The following is a 20743-nucleotide window of genomic DNA, read 5'->3' on the forward strand; positions in this document are numbered from 1 at the left end:
GTTTCTCATGGTCACTAATTTGATACAATATGTTTACTTATAATACAACAAAAGGTTATCATCACGGATGTAGTCAAGTGTTTTTACTTCATTTATCTCATTAAGATTAGTTCATTATACAAAACATACAAACTGTTTTGACGCAAGCATTATATACAAACCGATAACAACACTGACAAGACCCAAACAGTCCCTACAATTTTCAATTAATTTTCTTACAGGGTTGATGGGTGTGTAATCACCCTATTTCCACTTAGGACAATGCCAATAAATCTAACAGTCCATTAGATCAAATAGTCAGATATTTTTACCAATGAATTGTCAATCCATTAACGATCTCTTTCAAAGAAATAAGGATACGTTTGTTGACGTTTCGGTCTTTATGTGGCCAAAGCGGTCTGCAAGAACATCTTCAGGACTCCGCTTTGCACAGGGAAAGATGGCTCCTGAAAACACTTGCCTCCTTAGAAAACTTCAAAATCCATTCTGGGCAAAATATACATCTAATACCGACTCCCAACAAGTTCGAGTCAGCTCATTATTAATTCATTTATGCAGTAATACATCCAACACACCACAGGAGGTGATGATAACCTTTTTTGTATTATAGGTAAACAAATTGGATCATATTTGTGACCATGAGAAATTGTTAAACTCAAGAAATATTCTGCGGGAATAAATGGAGAGGCACAGCACCAAAATCTAAAAATACACAATAAATAATTAAATAAAATAAGTGTTTCAGGCTTCTCTGCCCAAGTCAGGGTGCCATGCCCCTGAAAAACTAACCTTGAGGGTTTGGTGTGAAAATTTAAATGTAAGAAATAAATGAAAAAATATAATGGCATTAAAAACTAAACTTTAGGCAACACCGATGTGCCAACACTCTAAATTTAAAACCGAATTAAAAAACATATTTTAAATGAGGAAGAGTGCATCAAGGTGATATGTTCCGTAATGGCTCTTGTCACACACTACAATAAACAATATTGTTTCAGTTAGCCTTAATAGGAGGCTGGTAAATAATAAAAAAAAAAGCAAAAACATTCAAGCATGGTTAAACAAACTATGCCACTCGACTAGCAGGCACTGAAAACTTAAGGATGGATCATACCAATTTTCTGCTATATGGCCTTTCAAACTCTACATATTTTAAGGTCTAGTCTCAATATAGACACCAATCTATTTTTGAATGCAACAGAAAATAAAGTGCTATTTTGCATAGTTGTAAGGCTACCGTGCAAAGAGTGCACATTGCATTTCACAAGGACGACAAGTTAGAACACGATCAAACTAACGCTCGCGTGCATGCAAAGTACCTACCTTTTAAACATGCAAATAGATTTATTTAATACTAGTTTTCCACGTAAAATCTTCCTTAATACAATGTGTCCTCTTACCAAATGTTCTGTGGTCTTTCTCATCCAAAAAATCCCGAATGCAGAGGCCACGGGCCCACTGTAAGTGTCTGTATATGGTCACCAGAAATCGAAGCGGAGCCCGTGGCCCAAGCTTCGCCCGCTTGGAAATTTAATTTGGCAATCTTTCATGATTAGAGTGTCAGCCACCGGGCACGCTCCAGGCCCCTCCCGGACATCTGCAGCCCTGGTGACCCGGCACACGCCAGCCCCACAACAGAGGCCACTCCAAGGCCACACTCCACTGAGCACGGCCATATGCTTGAAGGGTCTGAGGCACTACACATATTTCAATAACAGGGACATTCAGACAATGATGCCCATGGACCTCCCGGGAGCATATTAGCTGGCCCGACCCATTCATGCTCGCAGCACAAAGGGTGAAAAGGTTTGAGACGGGAAACTTTTACCGGAGACCAAATCCAGTGCTCACATTGCAATTCTTAGTTTAAAAGTCACAATTTTGGGGCAGGGAGTTAAAGTGCAATGGAGAAGGCTGAAATAATGGCGCTCACAAACCCAGTATGTGTTCCCCGTGTCGTGATAAAAAGGAAACCCTGATTAATGTCCCTTGGAGTCGGTCAAGTATATATGTTTGAGTGACGAATTTGGGAGAATTTAAGCAAAAGTCTATTTAAAACAAGTATTTGCAATGCAATAGGACTCGCATTACGCAAGACCTATTGCATTGCAAACGTGAGTGCGGGCACGGGAGTGCAGGTGGGCGGGGGCGAGAAGACACGGACTGCAGGGGGAGGGGTCACGGGAAGTAAATAGTGCTCACAATCTAAACAAAACATACTGTGCAACACTCGAAGTAACAGCCAGTAGCCGTGGAAGGATGCAAAACATGACATGGCCATAATAAGGAGGGACTAACAAGCCTCATAATCAATCAGACGGCAGCATGTAAGAAAGAAATGACAGGAGCCAATTAAAAACGTGGGCGGAGAGTGAGCGGAGCTTCAACAGAGCTTCCACTCCATACTAGATAACTGCATGCCCCGCAAAGAGAGCAGCGCATGCACGCTGCCGCTATAGGCTCAACCTAAACAACGGTCAAACTACTGAGTTGTATGGTTTCGTAAGTGAATACGGGGAGCCACACATAAAGAAAGGGGCAAGGCCACCATTGTAAAAAGTGAAAGCACGGCATGGGGCGCTAAAAAAAAGACTTTGGTATTGTGGCTGGACACAAGTGGCACAAGGCGGAAAACAATGCACGTCTCTAAAGATGCCACACTTTTGGTAACTGTAACAGACATGCTCCCTGAAATAACCATTCTAGATAGCATTCGGAGTAAAAGCTGTTATAAGTATTGTCTTTCATACTGCTAAACAACTGCCGATTTCCAATACAAACATCCAGTGCGAGTCAGGATTACTCCACAAGCAATAGGGAAGTGGGTAGTTTATTGCGGGATGGTGCAGAAACCACCACTGCTATGAGCAGAAGCCACCGCCGAAGGGGGCCTAAAGGGCCGGCGCCATAACCGACGCTGTGCCCCCCCGGACGAAACCAGTTTTTCGCGCCACAGAGCAGGGAGCTCCGGCGTGCCCCTCCACCCCCACCCCCCCCCCTGCTGCAGCCGCCATATAGTCGCCACCCACCCCGGCCAATGGGGGCTCAGGCATAATACAAACCCCAATGGGGGGTACCAAGCCAAGGTGGCCCAGCACCTGGGGGGGGGGGGATATATGCACTGCTCCCCCAGGAATGCTCCTATCTGTTGGGGAGCGGGGGAGCAGCACCGAAAATCATTGTGGGAGAATCGTGTCGAGGGGAAAGCGGCGAAACTCTGCCGGCTAGCAGGGTGAGCGGATTTCTGGAGGACGACCCGGTGAGGCGGCGGACGACCGGGAACCCACCCCAGCCTTCTCGATGCTACTGACACCAGCGCCGCAGCTGAGGATGACCAGGAGCTCACCCCGGCCTCCTCGACACTACCGATCCCAGCGCCGCGGCTGAGGACTACCAGGAGCCCACCCCGGCCTCCTCGACGCAACCGACATCAGCACCGTGGCTGAGGACGACCGGGAACCCACCCCAGCTTCCTCGACGCCCCCAACGACCAGCGCCGTGGCTGAGGACCAACGCAGCAGCTGCAGACGACCGGGAGCCCACCCCGCCACCAAGGACGCTGCTTACAGCACAGGACCGAGAGCCCAACTGCGGCCGCGAGGTAAGCTGCTCGAACTTACTGCAGCGGCAAAGCGGCTGGCGGCTGCACACCGCTCCCGGCTGTCTGTGGCTCCCCCAGCTTGTGTGCAAAGCAGCTGGCAGTCCCCCGCGCTGAGCTGCAGTAAGGGGAGAGACTGGAGCGCACAACTGAAGCGGGCGCCAGGGGAAACCCCTTAAAAGGACAGGCACCAATTGTGGGATAACCCACCAGCGTGGAGCAAAGCCACCAGGAGCGGTGGCAGGGCGATTTTCCAGCAAGAGCAACAACGTCACTGTGGCCTAATGGTTAAGGGCTGAGACTCTTACTCTCAAGCTTACGTGTTCAATCCACGGTGTTTCTATTTCTACAATTAAAGGAGTAAGCCGGTATAACTAACTTGACTAAGGTTTGATTTGTTTTGGACACAAAACAAGGGGTATTGGCCACAGCTGGGATCAAAGGCTGGGCGTGAACTCAGCATATACGGAGATATAAGGGAGCCAACGCTCGCAGGGCACACACTCCACGAGGGCTTGGAGCTCTTAAAACATTACGGTCTTTCATTGCTCAAAGACAGTGTGCTTAGAGTAACTACTGTGGAGGTGTCTTGGTGCATACGCGTGCGGCAGCACCCCGCAGCATAACCAGCAGCGTCCAACCCCACTCAAGGGGTTAGGCAACAGCGTTTTTGGTGCATTTAATTGCGGCAGCACCCCGCACACAGGCAGCAGAGGCAGCGTCCAGAAGGATGGCAAAAAGGGGCAAGAGGCAGCAGGAGGACCTCGACGACTTGATGCGGCTGATCCGGGCGGCTTCCGAGGTCCACGGACACAACTGGCTGCACACCCGCCTACAGGAAGATGGCGAGGAGGGGCCAAGTCACCAGCGCCAGACGGTGCCCATCGCACCAGCGGCCAAACGACAGAGGAGGGTGCCGGCCAAGCTCGCGGAGTCGGGGGCACCTAAGAAGGCCCCCCAAAGGAAGACCCAGCCACCTGTAGCCAGCACAGCGGCGGCGGGGCCGACCAGGTGGTCGACAGACACAGCGACTAACGGTGAGCATATCAGTGCAATTGTACAGGAATGTTTCAAGACTCTGGCACCAATGTTTCTGCAGGGGTTAGGCAGGCAAGCTGAGTCACCAGGCGCGCAGGCACAAGGTGGCATGGGAGGGCCAGATGGGTTGGTGGCCCAGGCAGAGGAAGAGAGCTCGGGGCTACCTTGGCATCTGATAGACCCAGGCCACGTACGCCGGCAGCGATTAGGGGGGCGGAGCTTCATAGAGGGGCAGAGCGAGATAGGGTCTCCCACGGTGGCCTTGGGGAGTACTCCCCCCGGCGCCCATCCCGCCCCCCACACTAGCGGTACCCAATGCATATATGCGCCCCTCACCAGGCCCAGCATCATTAACGACCAGGGCCACAGGGCTAGCTGGCCTCGTACCACTGGTGGTCAAGGAGAGGATTTGGAGGAAGGAGTTCATTGATATTTTTTCACTCCTGGAGATATAGGGCCATATGTATCAAAGGGTTTTACCCATTCTGTGTCTATGGGAAAATGTGTTCATACATATGGCCCATAGTTAGATGGGCTCGACTTGACCACCTGTGATAAGAAGGATGAGGAGAAAAGGGAACGGCGAAAAGAGCGTAAGGAGAGAAGCTTTGATAATTGGCTTGACGCATTCCGGATCATGGCCTGCATTATAGTGGAGAAATTCCCACGCTGCACAGCCGACCTTTGGTTATATGAGTCCAACATCCACAACGCGCAGAGACAGTTCCCAGGTGATGCATGGCTGGAATATGATCAAGGGTTCAGGCTAAAAATGCAGACACACCCAGAGATGGAGTGGAACGAGGAGGATGTTTCAGGATTCATACACAAGATGATGGTGGCGCGGGAGGCCAAAGCATGGGTGGGTAGAAACGAGCAGTCCTTTCGAGGGCCCTTCCACAAGGGGAAGGGGAGGCCATTTCATAAGACCAAACAATTCAGCTTGTGGAAGGCGCCCCACAGTAGCAAAACACCAGCTATCTGCTGAAAGTTCGAGGCCAATGAATGTACCTACGGGGCGGCATGCAAGTTCCAACACATCTGCTCTTCCTGTGGGGGGGGGCACCCAGCGGCGGGGTGCAAGCACAAGAGAGACCACAAGGGGGATAAAAAGGGGAAGCAGAAGCAGTGACTTAGGCGCGGGGGTCAACAGGTGTACAAACTTATAGGCTAGCTCGATCCCCCGTGAATACACACCTATTGCGCAAGCTGGCCAACAGTTACCATATTAAGTCCAACGCCGAGACCTTGGTTCGCGGTTTCGAAGAAGGTTTTCCCATCCCATTTACAGGCCCCCGCCCGCGGAGCAGCAGCAGGAACTTGAAATCAGCGTTGCTGCATCCAGGGGTGGTCACCAAGAAAATAGAGAAAGAGAGGGCACTGGGTAGGATCGAGGGCCCCCTGCCGGACCACATGGCCAAGGAGCTAGTGATCTCTCCATTGGGGGTAGTCCCCAAGAAGGACCAAGGCCAATACCGGCTAATCCATCACCTATCGTTCCCTGACAGAGCTTCAGTGAACGACGGGATTGACGCAGGGGTGTGTTCGGTGTCTTACTCCACAATAGATGATGCCATCGACTTAGTCAGAGCAACGGGCCCATGGGCTCTCATGGCGAAGGCGAACGTCGAGGCTGCCTTCCGCTTACTCCCAGTCCACCCCACAAGTTTTCATCTGCTAGGGTTCCAATGGGAGGGCGAACTATACTTCGACAAAGCTATGCCCATGGGGTGCTCGGTGTCATGTGCCTATTTTGAATTATTCAGAACTTTCTTGGACTGGGCATTACACGTAAGACACCCGGCAGGGGGGAAACTCCACTACCTGGATGATTTTCTGTTCATGGGCCCCGCAGCATCCCCTGAGTGTGGCGACACCCTAGCAGCATTTGTAAAGTTGGCTGGGGAACTAGGGGTACCACGATCAGCTGACAAAACGATAGGCCCAGCAACAACAATCACCTTTCTGGGAATAGAGCTCGATTCCGTCGCTGGCACATCCAGGCTCCCCCCAGAGAAAGGGAACCTTTGCGGGCAGGACAAAGCAACACTGAGGGTAGCAAGGTAGCGAGTAATGGGCTAACTCCGGGACAAAAGCTACACCCCTGCAAGGGAAAATCCAACCGAACGAAGCAACGACCCTGTAGGGCCAATTGACAGTACAAGCCTGCAAATGACCTGTGTAACGAACTGTCAGTCTAATATGCAATTTGTCCAATGTACATATGATTTTTGCAAACACAATGTATAACGAGATGCAAACAAAGCAAGACACAGGATGACTGCTCAGCAATAATGATTTATGGCAGGATGTACAACAGTAGGGAATATGTATATGCAGGTATGCATAATAAACTGCGGCCAACAATGACCACCACAAGAACAAGTCTACGTTGGCTTATTTATGATAAGGAATACAACTATGGAAAGCCGGGAGTGGGGCAAATGCGGGGCTTATGCATTGAATCAGCACAAACAAAAGGAACTGTGAAGGTACGCAGACAGGAAAAGCTAACACTCCTGTGAGAGTCGCATTCTGCATGCAAGTTTATAAGTCATCCAGAAAGAAGTGGAGCTCATGCACACCGCTACTCCAGTATGCTGATTCTTGTGGCCAGAGTAGCGTCTTTCTTTGTACATTATAGTAAAGTGCACTATAAATCTCTGTCCAGGAGCTATGTTTGGATGGCTGCTGGGATTGTCTTTGTGAATGATGCATGCTTTCAGGGCCAGGAGCGGGAGAACATGGAGGCTGCAGCTGTGGCGGAGAGACGCTGTCAGAGAGGAGAGAGAGAAAGAGAGTATAGAGGTAGAGTCGGGTAAGGTGGGGGTAAACACATTTAAGAGGAAAGATCGAGTGCAGAGATGGGAGAGAGAGGAGATGGTAAAAGTGAGTAGGAAAACAGAGACACAGAATCCAGTCGGTAGGAGGTGGGAGGGAGAGCTACAGAGAGAGAGGGGAGAGGTACAGATAGGAAAGGATAGGGACAGGTAAAGGAGAAATCATGGCGGTAGAGTGATTAAAGACACAGCAAAAGATAAACAACCAACGCAGGTACAGGAATAGTGCAGGGTAGAAGCACCCTGTGGGGGAGGGGCATGCGAAAGATACATAGAAAGACCGAGTGATCATTGGACAGAGCGTGAAGGTGGGATGTAAGTCCCTTTTGAGATATATTTATTGCCAGACAAGGAATGGCAACTCACATTAAAGCATCTGATAACCTAATAAATGAGAGGAAAGGCAAATCATGGGGTATCGATTGAAAATACTAATTATTTAAACCTATGTATAGCATATGTCGTGCAAGGAAAGTGAAATAAACTATTTTTCGCTGTTTGTCCGAGATTAAACCCAGCACAGTGCAGGCATGACCCAATGGGGATACCAAATACTCTGTACTTAAACATATTCTGGTGAATGTAAAAAAACAATATCCAAAGATTCCACCTTAATTAGAGTTCAAGCGCCCCATCGGGAAATCACTCCCGTCTCTGCAAGGCTAATAGAATGTTCAGACTTAGCAAAACATCCCTCTCGAATGAGGGGAGAGGTAACTCACCCATGCTTTTAAAGAACCGTCAAAGAATCGGTTGTCTGTAAAAGTAGGGAAAATACATGTCACATTACAACAAACATTACGGCAGTAAAGTGTCAGACGGAATACAAAATGTTCCGCTATCGCGACAAGAATTTTAGATTCTATTAAGGACACGGAGGCGAGGATTATGCTTACTCAATTTCTTTACTGACTCAACAGCAGCCAATGAAAAATAAACTACATTTAGTAAAAACATAATTTCCCATGAGGCTTTGAACCACGCTTCCTCAAACAGCCAATAGCAACACATCATAGTGAACAAAATAGAGAGGCACCCTCCTGGCCTCCTCTTTCTTTGCAAAACCAGTCCATAATGTCTGAACGAAAAACAGTTCCAACTTTCAATGGAGAGACAACAGCAGAGTCCAATTCTCAACGGAGAATATAATCCCAAGAATCCTAGGAGCAGCATCCATCCTCCAACAACGAGGTGGTCCATCTCCAGCTGGAGCAGCAGCTTAGTTCTGTTTAGAATCGTTCCCTGGAACAGAAACAAGTTTGAAACTAGCGAACCCACAAGGTTTGACTTCTCAGGGTGGATATTAACAAATTATGAATATAGAAATCATACAACATAACAGTTGATATTAACTGTACCAACGGGGGGGATAATCCTCGCCTCCTTGTCCTTAATAGAATCGAAAATCCATGTTGCGATAGCTGGAAATTTTGGATTCTATGTCAGGACCAGAGGCTTCTGATTATGCTGGTTCAAAGCTCATCAATAACAACAGATAAAACATGCGAATCGGAAGACCAGTCAGCAGCTTTCAGGATATCTTCTAAACGAGATACTAACATGTATGCTTTAGAGGCCATGGCGCCTCTAACGGAATGAGCACCATACACAGAAATATCAATGCCTGCTTATGACATTACCCATCTGACCCACCTAGCCAAGGAGGCAGCTGAAACCGGTCTAAAAGGTTTTTGAACCGCTAACAACAATTGACCCAACGGTTCAGACCTATGCGCAAGAGTGCGTTCCTCATAAACCTTTAAACATTGCAAAACACATAATTTAACATTGTGTGGAAAAGCAAGATTATCAAACGAACGTGACATTGTTTTTGTCCGGCTCGTAATGATGAAAGAAACACCCTGTGTGGAGAACATTCTTACCACCAGATCCAGAGCGCGCACATCAGACACTCTGTGACATGAGATTAAACATAACAACATGGTGAACTTGGCGGATAACTGTTTCAAAGATAAATCTTTATTATCCGGCCAAGATTCGAGTAAGGAGAGAACCTTAAAGGCGTCCCATAACATTGAATACCTGGGATGAGGTGGATTAGCCACCCTAATACCTTTGAGTAATTTACACACTAGGGGATTCATCCCCACAGGTTTACTATCAATGGACTCGTGGCCTGCCGAGAGTGCTGATCTGAAGTTGTTAACTGACCTCTATGAAAGACCAGATTCAGCACACTCTGACAGAAAATTCAAAACTTCTTTTACATCTGATCCCACGGGATCCACCTGCCATTGAAGGCACCAACCCACCCATCGTTTCCAGGAAGCTGAATATCATTTGCGGATAGATGGAGCCCAAGCTTGGTGTATAAAGCCGGCAGCTGCAGGTGAAAGGCCTTCAATACTCTTGTGTCTCTGGAGAGCGTCCACACCATGAGGGACATTTGGTTCTGCAGGACCAGCGGATGGGGTGCTCCTACTGTGTCCTGGAGAAGCATCGGCAATGCCGGAAGTTGAAAGGGTAGATCCACTAACGACTCCAATAGTGTGGGAAACCAGGACTAAGTCTTCCACAATGGTGTCACCAACACTATCGAAGACGCCTGTCGACGGACCAGGGCCGCCACTCTCAGGATCAGAGCAAATGGAGGAAAAGCATAATTTCTCTGAGACCACCAATGCCGAAGAAACGCGTCCGTTCCCATGGCCATCGGCTCCGGTCTCCAGCTGAAGAATTGCGGGAGATGGGCACTGAGACGAGAGGCAAAGATGTCTATCTTGCAGGGACCTTGCATACTCATGATCTCCACAAACTGGGAAGGATGAAGCCTCCAGTCGCTGTAATCCGTCTGGAATCTGGAGTTCCAATCCGCTACCTGATTGAGTTTGCCGGGCAGGTATTCCGCTATGACATTGATCTTGTGATCCAGGCAGAAATGTCAGAAATCCTTCACAATGTTGGCCAACATACGGGACCTTGTTCCTCCTAGGCGATTGATGTATCTCACCGCCGACACATTGTCCATCCTGAATACGATGCAACAATTGCTCTTCAGAGGAGATATTGATTTTATGGCAAATGATCCTGCTAGTAACTCGAGGCAGTTGATGTGCAACTCTAACTCGTCGGCTGACCAACGTCCGCTGGTGGCAAAGTCTCCACATCGAGCGCCCCAACCCCAGCGGCTTGGATCAGACTCAACATTGACGTCTGGGGAGGCGCCAACATTCGCTCTTCCGTTCCAAGCTGCCATGTGCTCCAGCCACCAGAGAAGCTCCTCTCGAGCATCTGGAGATAAGGGAATTAGGTGAACGTAATGAAACCTCTTTTGTTTGTAATAAATCTTGAGGCACTGTAGGGCCTGGTAGTGTAGAGGACGTGGAAAGATGGCCTGGATGGAGGAGGCCAGGAGGCCCACGAACCTCGCCAATACTCTCTATGAAATCATCTGTTTGAACAGGGTATTCTTGATTTCTCGTTTGATAGATCTGAGCTTGGTCAATGGGAGAAGCAATTGCGCTGCTAGTAAATCTATTTGAAAGCCCAGGAGGTCTATCTCTTGTCTTGGAATGACCATGGATTTTTTTATGTTTATGACGAAGCCCAGTTCCTGTAATAGGGACATCGTCCACTCCAAATGAGTGAGGAGAAGATTCTGATCCTGAGCCAGGAGTAGCATGTTGTCGAGGTAGACAATCATGCGCACTCCCATTTCTCAAAGATGGGTCACAACCGGTTTTAAGAGTTTGGTGAAAACCCACGGGGCTGACGACAGGCCAAAGGGTAGTGTGCGATAACGGTACCATTGCCCTTTCTATTGGAATTGAAGGAATTTCTGATGAGAGGGGGAAATCGGAACTGTGAGATAGGCATCCTTCAGGTCCAAGCGAACCATCCAGTCCTGTTCTAACAGGAGACCTCTCAAAAGATGGATGCCCTCCATCTTGAAATGCCTGTACATAACAAAGGGGTTGAATTCTCTGAGGTTTAAGACCAGTCCCTGACCTCCCTCTTTCTTTTGTACCAGGAAAATGTTGCAGCAAAACCCTCCGGAAATGAAGGGTCCTACGGCAATAGCCTGCTTGGCCAAAAGATCTTGAAGTTCAGAGTCTATAAAATTCTGTTCTTGAAGGGAAAAAAGGAGAGGCCGAGGAGGAATCATCTGACACGGGGATTCTAGAAGTTCTATCTGGTAGCCCTGGACTATGTGAAGGATCTACGCATCTGTGGTCAGACGTGCCCATTTCACAACGAAATGCAACAATCTGCACCCTAGGGGAAACATCGGAAACAAAGGACTTACCAAAGGATTGGGAGTCAAAGTTTTCGTAGCCTCTGTTAACACCCGTGTTGAAGCGTCCCCTGAAGCCTCGAGACCTGGATGGGTAGAAGCCTGCTTGGTCTGGTTTTTGGGTGTATCCCCTGCGCCTGGGAGCGAACCCTCTCTGAGGACTGGGATTGATGTAGCGACTGGTCTAGTGTCCCCTGCCACGCCCGCCCTACCTGAGACCTAATGGAAAACTCTCTTCAAAGAAGATTGTGACTTATCCAGGGAGGCGAAGGTACTCACAATCTTGGCAATGTCTTTAGCAAACTTCTCGCCAAAAAGTTGTCCCTCAGCTAGCGGGCCCGGTTCGGACGAAGCTAACTCCACAAGCTGTGGGTCAATTCTGAGGAGAACGGATTTGCGGCGTTCTAAGGACAAGGCGCAGTTAGCGTTACCAAGGAGACAGAGCGCCCTTTGGGCCCACCCTGCCAAGACCTCGGGGTGAATAGAGACCCCACTCTTCTGCACCTGTAGGTCTAGCTCAAGAATTTTGGCATGCCTGGAGGGCGCAGTCGATCCCTTTTTTCGGATTTTTTTTGTATTTCTTCAAGCAGGTGGTCATTGACGAGTCTATGTCCGGGGTAACTGCCACCTTATGCGCTAAATGAGGGCGTGGAAATTCTGATTTAAGGCGAGCCCTCACATCTTTGTCAAAACTCTTTCGCAAATGAGTTTGCATGTATTCCGCTACTGCAAGAGGAGGGATCCGGTCAGCTGAGAAAGGTTGGACAATGTCGGAAGGGTCGAACAAAAAAGGGGAAGGGTGGACAGGGGAAGAGGAGTGCTTGCGTTTCTTAGCGCATTTACGAGGCCTAGACTCCTGGGATGAGTCAGTGTCGGTAGTGGTATCCGGGATCTGGATAGGTATGAGCATGGGCGGGGGAAGGGCCGGGGTGCCATCTTGAGCCTGCTCTTTGGATTTGTAGAGCTTAGAGTATGTGTGCACATGGGGCCATGGAAGACTGGGGGGTTCCGGGGGAGGGAGGGGCGCCAGTGCAGGAGAAGCACCATAAACGGGAGGATTATTAACCACAAGGAGTTCCAGTCGTGTGATATAGGTAATAAGGCGGAGGAGAGCACCTTATCTAGTTTAGCATCAAGCTTTTTATCTATAATGTCTTCCATGGACTCATCATAATAATATGTGTCCTCATAAGGAGCATCGCACGCAGCTACCTCCTCCTCGTAGTCCTCGCAGTCTGACCTGGTTCAGCAGAAATATATATATATAAATATATATCAGTCAAAATCCCCAGAGGGAAGCACAATTTAACCAACCCAGAACCCTCTGAAGGTCAGGGTGGCAGATGGGAGCAGAGCCGGGGCAGTGGAGCCACAAAGATACCTGGAAAGTTCGAAGCGCAGGACTAATGGAGGGTGGTGAAAACCCCCACGTGCCTGAGCAGAGCAGGGGTGCCAAAAATTGTATCCCAGCAGACCTGGAACAGCAAGGGTTAAGTTCCCCCAACTGCCATCTGAAAAATGCTGCCAGAAATATATAAATATTGGCCCGGTATCCGCTCCAGACTGCCAGCTGCGTAGTCCACGATCCAGCCCGAGGCGTCTGTCCGGCACAATCAAGGTGCTGCACGCGCACACTTATGCTTGCAGGCTCCTGAGACGCATGCAGGCCGGCCGGGCGGGCCTCCGCGAGCGTCTCGCTCCCTATGGGGAGGCCAGTCCCGGCCCGAACTCAGAGCGCGAGCGGGCAGCGACGAAGGTGCTAAAGGCAGCAGCGCACAAAAACAGGGAAAAGAAGGTGAGCCTAGAGCGCAGCACACACTCATAGAGGGAAGCGAGAGTCGCTGGGGGCGCGCTTGAGGAGTAGCGCGAGACAAGCAACAATAAACAAAAATCAACAGCTTCTCTGCAATATCGCTGCGCAGATCATACAAGCGATTAATTAGTCAAATAAATCCATTACAATCACATAATAACAATGCGAGTAGCAAAAAGTAATCAGAAAACAATAATTGGAATGAAGGTAATAGAAAGACACTTATCTCGGCTGCGGAGCAGCAAAGAAAGAGGAAGCCAGGAGGGTGCCTCTCTATTTTGTTCACTATGATGTGTTGCCATTGGCTGTTTGAGGAGGCGTGGTTCAAAGCCTCATGGGAAATTATGTTTTTACTAAATGTATTTTATTTTTCATTGGCTGCTGTTGAGTCAATAAAGAAATGAGTAAGCATAATCAGAAACCTCTGGTCCTGACATAGAATCTCTCTACTCACTAGAACTAGTTTGCGCGCCAGCCGGAAGGAATCCAAGCCTCAGAAGTGCAATGCTATGAATGCATGAGTGTGCACCTGACATGCATGCATTTAGGGGGTTGCGGTTCCCAACTATTGTTTAAAGGCATACTGCCTACCATCTATGCAGCTAGATTATACTTGTGGTGGCCAGAAAGAAAGGATATAGTTTGAACAAGACAAAAAAGCAGAGAGAGGCAAAACTTTATCAAAAAAAAAAAAGTTCCACTAAAGCAGATGTTAACTGATAAGAGAAGAAGATCAGGAACACACATTAGTAAATGGAGGAAAATATGCTACAGCCAATAGAAATGGAGGAAAAGTAAGGAGCATGCACAGGAACCTATGAGAAGCCAGGAAAGAGAGGAAGTGGGATGTAACTCCCTTTTAAGTTTGTAATAAAACAATCAATTTCACGCGCTGTGCAGGGGAAACGTAAAAAGGAAATAGTATCGCCTGGAAAAGCATGTAGCATAAGGACATAAGTAATGCATCTATGCTCCAGGGGATGGGCAAACATACAAAGAGGAAGGAAGCCTACGTAAACTGACACATAAGAAGCAAGCAAACGAGAATGACATTGAAACCATGCAATGGTAAGAACTGGACGGCTTATAATGCAAGCTGTACCTTCAGTATAAACAGTATAACTAGTTAATCATAAATTTAAGCTAAACGAGAACTGTAACTGGTCACATTATAATCAAAGCTTTAAACATACACACTTCATTAACCCTAGTGAACGCACTGCATTAAATGCATTTTAGTGCATCACTTTACATTCTAAATCTATAAGGATTATAATAAATACATATCAAGAATAAAAGTGATTAAATGACTGTCCAAGGTTATAAGTCTAATGAATATAATGAGACACATGGAGTGTATATTATGCCATCACATGTAAATAGAATGTTTCTGTGACGTGTAAGGGTGGAGCCAAAATTACGCAGCTCCTGAGGCACTCTGCCCTCCACCAACCTTCAACCTTTAGAAGCGGAGCTATCACTTCAAATAATTGTCAGCGCTATCCTTAGAGCCAAGACGAGAAAATAGGTTGATAAATTGTACTTTTCAAACATATTGGTAGAACCTAATAGTATAACAGTAAACATGTTTTAGTGGATTTGACAATCTTTATACTGACAAAGATCTTTGGGTGACTGCATTTTGCTCTTTCACAAGGAGCACATCCACACAGAAGCTAGTTCCCTTCTGTGCCAATATTTTTGTTTTTAAGTTATTGCTTTGAGAGAATCAATTTGGAACTGTTCTGTATCAAGTTATCAAAAGCTTGAATGTAATACACGTAAATTCATAAGCAGAAAATCTTCATAATTCCTTTATTCTGGACTCCATTTCACCAGTGATTCTTTAATAAACTTTGCCTAGGAAGGAAATCAGCCTTTATCATGTTTAACTTGCAGCACTTGTAACAATTTTTCGTTCTTTCTTTCTTTCTTTGTTTCTTTCTTGTTTCTTTCTTTTTTGTTTCATTTCCTGTTTTTCTTTCATTCTATCCTCCTTTCCTTCCCTTTTTTCATTACTTCTTTATTTTCTTTCTTTTCCTCTACTTTCAACCCTTTTTTCCTTCTTTCTTGCTCTCTCTCCTTTTTCTTTGGTTTCATTCCTTCTTTCTTGCTTTACTTTTTCTTTCATTCCTTCTTTCTTGCTTTACTTTTTCTTTCATACCTTCTTTCCTGCTTTCATTGTTTTTCTTGCTTTCATCCCTCCTTTCATGCTTTCCTTATTTCTTACCCTTTTCCCTGCCTTTTTCCTTCCCTTTCTTTCTCTATTTGGTTTCTATTTCCTTCTCTTCTTTTTTTTCTTTTGCTTTAATGCCTTCTTTCTTACCTTCCTACTTTCGTCCTTCTTGCCTTCTTTCCTGCCTTCCTTATTTCTTGTCTTCTTTTTAGCTTGTCTGCTTTCTTTTTTCCTGCTTCCTTCCTTCCTTCCTTCTGTTTTTAGGTCAAAGCCTAAAAGACAGCTAAAGACATCTTGGAGATATTCAGAAAGTTTCCCCTAGAATGCATTCTTCCCGTTTCATACCATTGGCTTTGTGGTTTGTAACTCACATTTTATGGCTTTCTATTTGCTGGCTTTATTTGCGTTAGGCTGTCTAGCTTCAGTTCGTCTCTCCAAAGGAGGAAAGCCTTTTCGCACTACCTCTCCTTGTATTCTTCCACAAGTGCTCCTTTCTGTAAAAAGGCCTGTAAATCTTGTTCTTATCTTGTCACATTTTCTGTTCATTCAAAGACAGAGGTCAATGCCAGGCCCTGTCTTCCGAGGGAGTTTGGTGTTTACTTTTCTTTCTCTGACTTCAAAGTTAGAGGATTTAAGTGACGATCTTGCTGGATACTAGGGTTAGGAAAGCGTTCTTTTCTAGCACACAACATTTAAATAAACTGAAAGCATTTCAGAATATATCAGAATTTTTTTAATTATGAAGTATGTTGCGAAACAAATACTTTAATATGATATAGTTTTGTTAGTAAAACTGTATATCTGTGTAAATGTAATGGTAATTTCAATTGAAAATATATAGTCTGTAATGGCAGTATGATACCAGGCCATGCATACTCCACGGTATGCCACTTTACTGTACTCTGCACCACTCCACGCCACAGCATTCTACTCTGCACCACTCCACTTTACACACTTAACTTTACACCACTCCATGCCACTGCACTCTACTCCACTCTCCCCCACTCCCCTCTATGCCACTCTACTCTGCACCACTGCACTCTTTGCCACTGCATTCTACATCACTCCAGTCTAGGTCACTCCACTCTACGCCACTCTGCTACAGTGCACTCTAAGCGACTGCACTCTATGCCAGTACACTCTACGCCAATGCACTCTACTCTCTACCACTCCTATCAATGCCCCTGCACTCTACCAATCGACTGTGTCCCTCTAATCTACTCTGAAACACTCACTCTAAACCACTTTACTCTAGGCCATTACACTCTACACCACTCTAGTTTTCGCCATTACACTCTACCACTCCACTCTATGCCACTGCACTCTACACCACTTTACACTATGCATTTAACTCTTCACCACTCTACTCTACACCAGGGCACTCTACACCACCCTGTACAAATCCACTCTATGTCACTGCACTCCACGCCACATTACTCTACACCACGGCACTGTACTCTGCACCACTGTACTCTATGCCACTACTCTCTATGCCATACTACTTCATGCCACTGCATTCTACACCACTTGTACTCTGACACTCTACTCTGCAACACTGCAGTCTCCGCCACTGAACTCTACACCACACCACTCTGCACTACTGCACTCTAAGCCAATGCACTCTCCTCTGCATCACTGCTCTCTATACCACTGCACTCTGCAGCACCCCACTCTACGGCCCTCCATGCCTCTATACTCTACTCTAGACCACTTTATGCCACTGCACTCTACGCCATCTGACTCACCACTCTGAATACCACTGCACTCTATGCCACTCTACTCTGCTCTGCTGTACTCTACAACGCTGCATTGCACGCCACTGAATTCTATGCGGCTGCACTCTGCACCATTATACTCTGCAATACCAGTGCACTCTACACCGGTCCCCTCTTCTCTACGCCACTCCACTCCACTCTACTATACTCCACTTTAGGCCACTGCGCTCTACTATGCACCCGTCTTCTCTACGCCGCTGCACCCTATGCCAACGCATGCTGTCACTGCACTCTACACCATTCCACTCTACTCTGCACCACTGTACTCCGTGCCACTCTACTCCACACCACTCTACTCAACACCACTCTACTCAACACCGTAATACTCTACTCTGCAGCACTGCACTCAATGCCACTGAAGTCTACGCCACTCTACTGTGCACTACTGCAGCCTACGCCAGCGCAGTCTACGCCACTCTACTCTGCATCACTCACACTACTGCACTCTATGCCACTGCACTCTATGCCACTGCACTCTATGCCACTGCACTCCATGCCACTGCACTCTACTATGCAACACTCTAAACTATGCCACTGCATTCTATGACGCTGCATTGTATGCCACTGAATTCTATGCCGCTGCACTCTGTGCCACTGAACTCTGCAACACTCTATGCCAATGCACTCTACATCCGTCCACTCTACGCCATTCCACCATGTGCCAGTCTCCGCCACTCTCCTCTGCGCCACTAACTTTTAGCCAAGCTGAATAGCAGCCGTGCTGGTGTACAACATGGCTAAGACACATTGGCAAAGCCAATAGCTTTTTTAATGTCTTTCTTTCATTTTTTTCTGCTTTTTTCCCCCTTAAAGGCAAGAGGCTAGCAGCCATTGGCTTTTTAGGTCTGTGTTAGCCAAGATCTTTTGAATTTACTAAATTATGTGTATGACATATTTACTTAGAGTGGGTTTTAGCCACACTTTGTCCATTTGTCTGTGGTTGTGTCATTTTTCTTCAAAACACTTGATCATACATCGAGGGACGATGTGTCACACCACTTTAGGTATTGGCTGACTTCACTGTGAGTTACGGCATGCTGCCCTTTCATAAGGAGCACATCCACACACAAAGTAATTCCTGTGCCAGGGAGTATTATGGCAATGTGTGATTTTTTTAGACCAAAAAAACGTTTGCTTGTAGTCGATTATTTTTAGATTGACAATTGCCCAGCAGCCTCCCAAACAATACTTTTTTTGCAAGGGCCAATACAAAACAAGAATTGCCATGCTTGGTAACATTAGGACAGTCGTAGAAACACGAAATAGCAGCTAAACATAGTTGAAATGTTAATTTGAGACTGTTGGAATCCATATTGCATATAGGAACAGTCTTTGCTCGTGGTCAGCAGGGGCACAGATCAAGACAGGTCATTTATATGTAGCACAGACGTGAAATGAGCTTTGTTTCTTACACTGGGCCCAGGTAAGAACAATAGGCTGCACTCCCGTGTCCCTTGCCTACTTTGGATTATGTTGGTCCCTTTTTGGCCAGACCTGCACTGCTCAGCTTCCCAGCATCCTGAGGTGGGGTTCAAGTGATCTCCTTTAGAGTCACAGAGCCGAATAGGGAACTACAGTCTTAAACATGGAGGGATTTCCAGATGCTGATGCTGGTCTGCAATCTTGTTGTTTTATCAACCACTGAGTGTTGTTCTTTTCTTTAGGTCAGAAACACCCACTAAAGAGATTGGGAATTCTCCTGGCGGTTATTTTGGCATTTTTGCTTGTCTTAATCATTGCCTTGTCAGCGGCCCTTGGAGGTGAGTTGTAGTAATAGCTTATTGTATAGATTATATATTCATTTACAATGCAGTCCATCAAATTTGACATAACAATAAAAATGTTAAAATAGATTAAACTTAATCACCTGTTAACCTAAAAGATTTAATAAATAACAGCATCTGAAATAGACTGTTAATCATGACCCCATAATAGTAAAACATTATAAAATTATCAGTGAAGTGCATAATGTGAAATACTTTTCCATAGAAGCTTTCCCAATTTTTTTTCCCATCAGTGTGGTATACTTTAAAGTAATTAACATCAAATTACATTACAAAAGCATAAGAATGTGTTACAAGTCAGTAGTTTAATATTTCTCCTAAAACACTATTCCAGAGAGATTCGATTCCATAGTAATATGTCTGTTACGTTCACCTTTAATGCAGATTGTTATTATAGAACTCTACAGTTCAACACCGATATGTAGGGTATCAAGCACTTAATGTTTTCCCATAGTACAAGTAAGTCTGGGCATTTACATGTTATATGCTGGGTTTTTTATCAAGCGATTTCGTTCAAAGCTAGCACTTTTCTTTCAGTGGAGTCAGGCCATACCCTGCTGCTGTTAATTGCAACAAGGAAGTGTATAGTAGGCGAAACTGTAGAAAATGAGACTTGACAAGAATTCTTTATAAGGAATCTAAATAAACTTGTCACCCATTGAATAGGAGCTTTACAGACATCTTACATTTATGTACACTGCTTTTGTTTCAGATCCCTATTCTAGGCAGTTTGTCTTATTCTTTTTGAAGTACCTATAATGTAAAGCTGTTTCTGAAGCAAGTTTAGTTAGGTTAATACTTGGTGCACACACACTTCCATGTTAACTATAAATTAACCTGCTCACACGTTTCTCTTTAGTAACTCAAGGCTGCTTACAAAAGTTAGTAACTACTAAGTGGAATCTTTTCTCCTGTTGGATACGTTTTCTGTAGAAACAAAAACTTGTTACACTCGCGACACATGGTCAGGCTGCTCCCGGGGCAGACTCGCGACACAAGTGCAGGCTGCTCCTGGGTCAGACTCGGGACACAAGGGGCCGACTGTTCCACAGTCACACTCGCGACACAAGGGCAGGCTGCTCCCGGGTCACACTCAGGACACAAGGGCAGGCTGCTCCCGGGTCAGACTCGGGACACAAGGGCAGGCTGCTCCCGGGTCACACTCAGGACACAAGGGTAGGCTGCTCCTGGGCCAGACTCGAGACACAAGGGCAGGCTGTTCCCCAGTCACACTCTGGACACAAGGGCAGGCTGCTCCCGGGTCACACTCAGGACACAAGGGCAGGCTGCTCCCCGGTCAGACTCTGGACACAAGGTCAGGCTGCTCCCGGGTCAGACTCGGGACACAGGGGCAGGCTGCTCCCGGGTCACACTCAGGACACAAGGGCAGGCTGCTCCTGGGTCAGACTCGGGACACAAGGGGCCGACTGTTCCACAGTCACACTCGCGACACAAGGGCAGGCT

The 20743-nt window shown here is 46.8% G+C and overlaps 1 protein-coding gene across 2 annotated transcripts in view; it reads left to right on the forward strand.

The window, feature by feature from the left end:
• Positions 1-20743, forward strand: part of LOC146813013 (C-type lectin domain family 2 member B-like) — a 77126-nt gene that overhangs the window by 9368 nt on the left and 47015 nt on the right. For both annotated transcript variants that reach the window (XM_085620035.1, XM_085620036.1), the window contains exon 2: positions 19160-19255. In XM_085620035.1, the coding sequence (XP_085476161.1) occupies positions 19160-19255 (96 nt within the window). The remainder of the gene's footprint in view (positions 1-19159; positions 19256-20743) is intronic.

Source organism: Triturus cristatus, chromosome 7 (genome assembly GCF_964204655.1).
Source record: "Triturus cristatus chromosome 7, aTriCri1.1, whole genome shotgun sequence".
Taxonomy (NCBI): domain Eukaryota; kingdom Metazoa; phylum Chordata; class Amphibia; order Caudata; family Salamandridae; genus Triturus; species Triturus cristatus.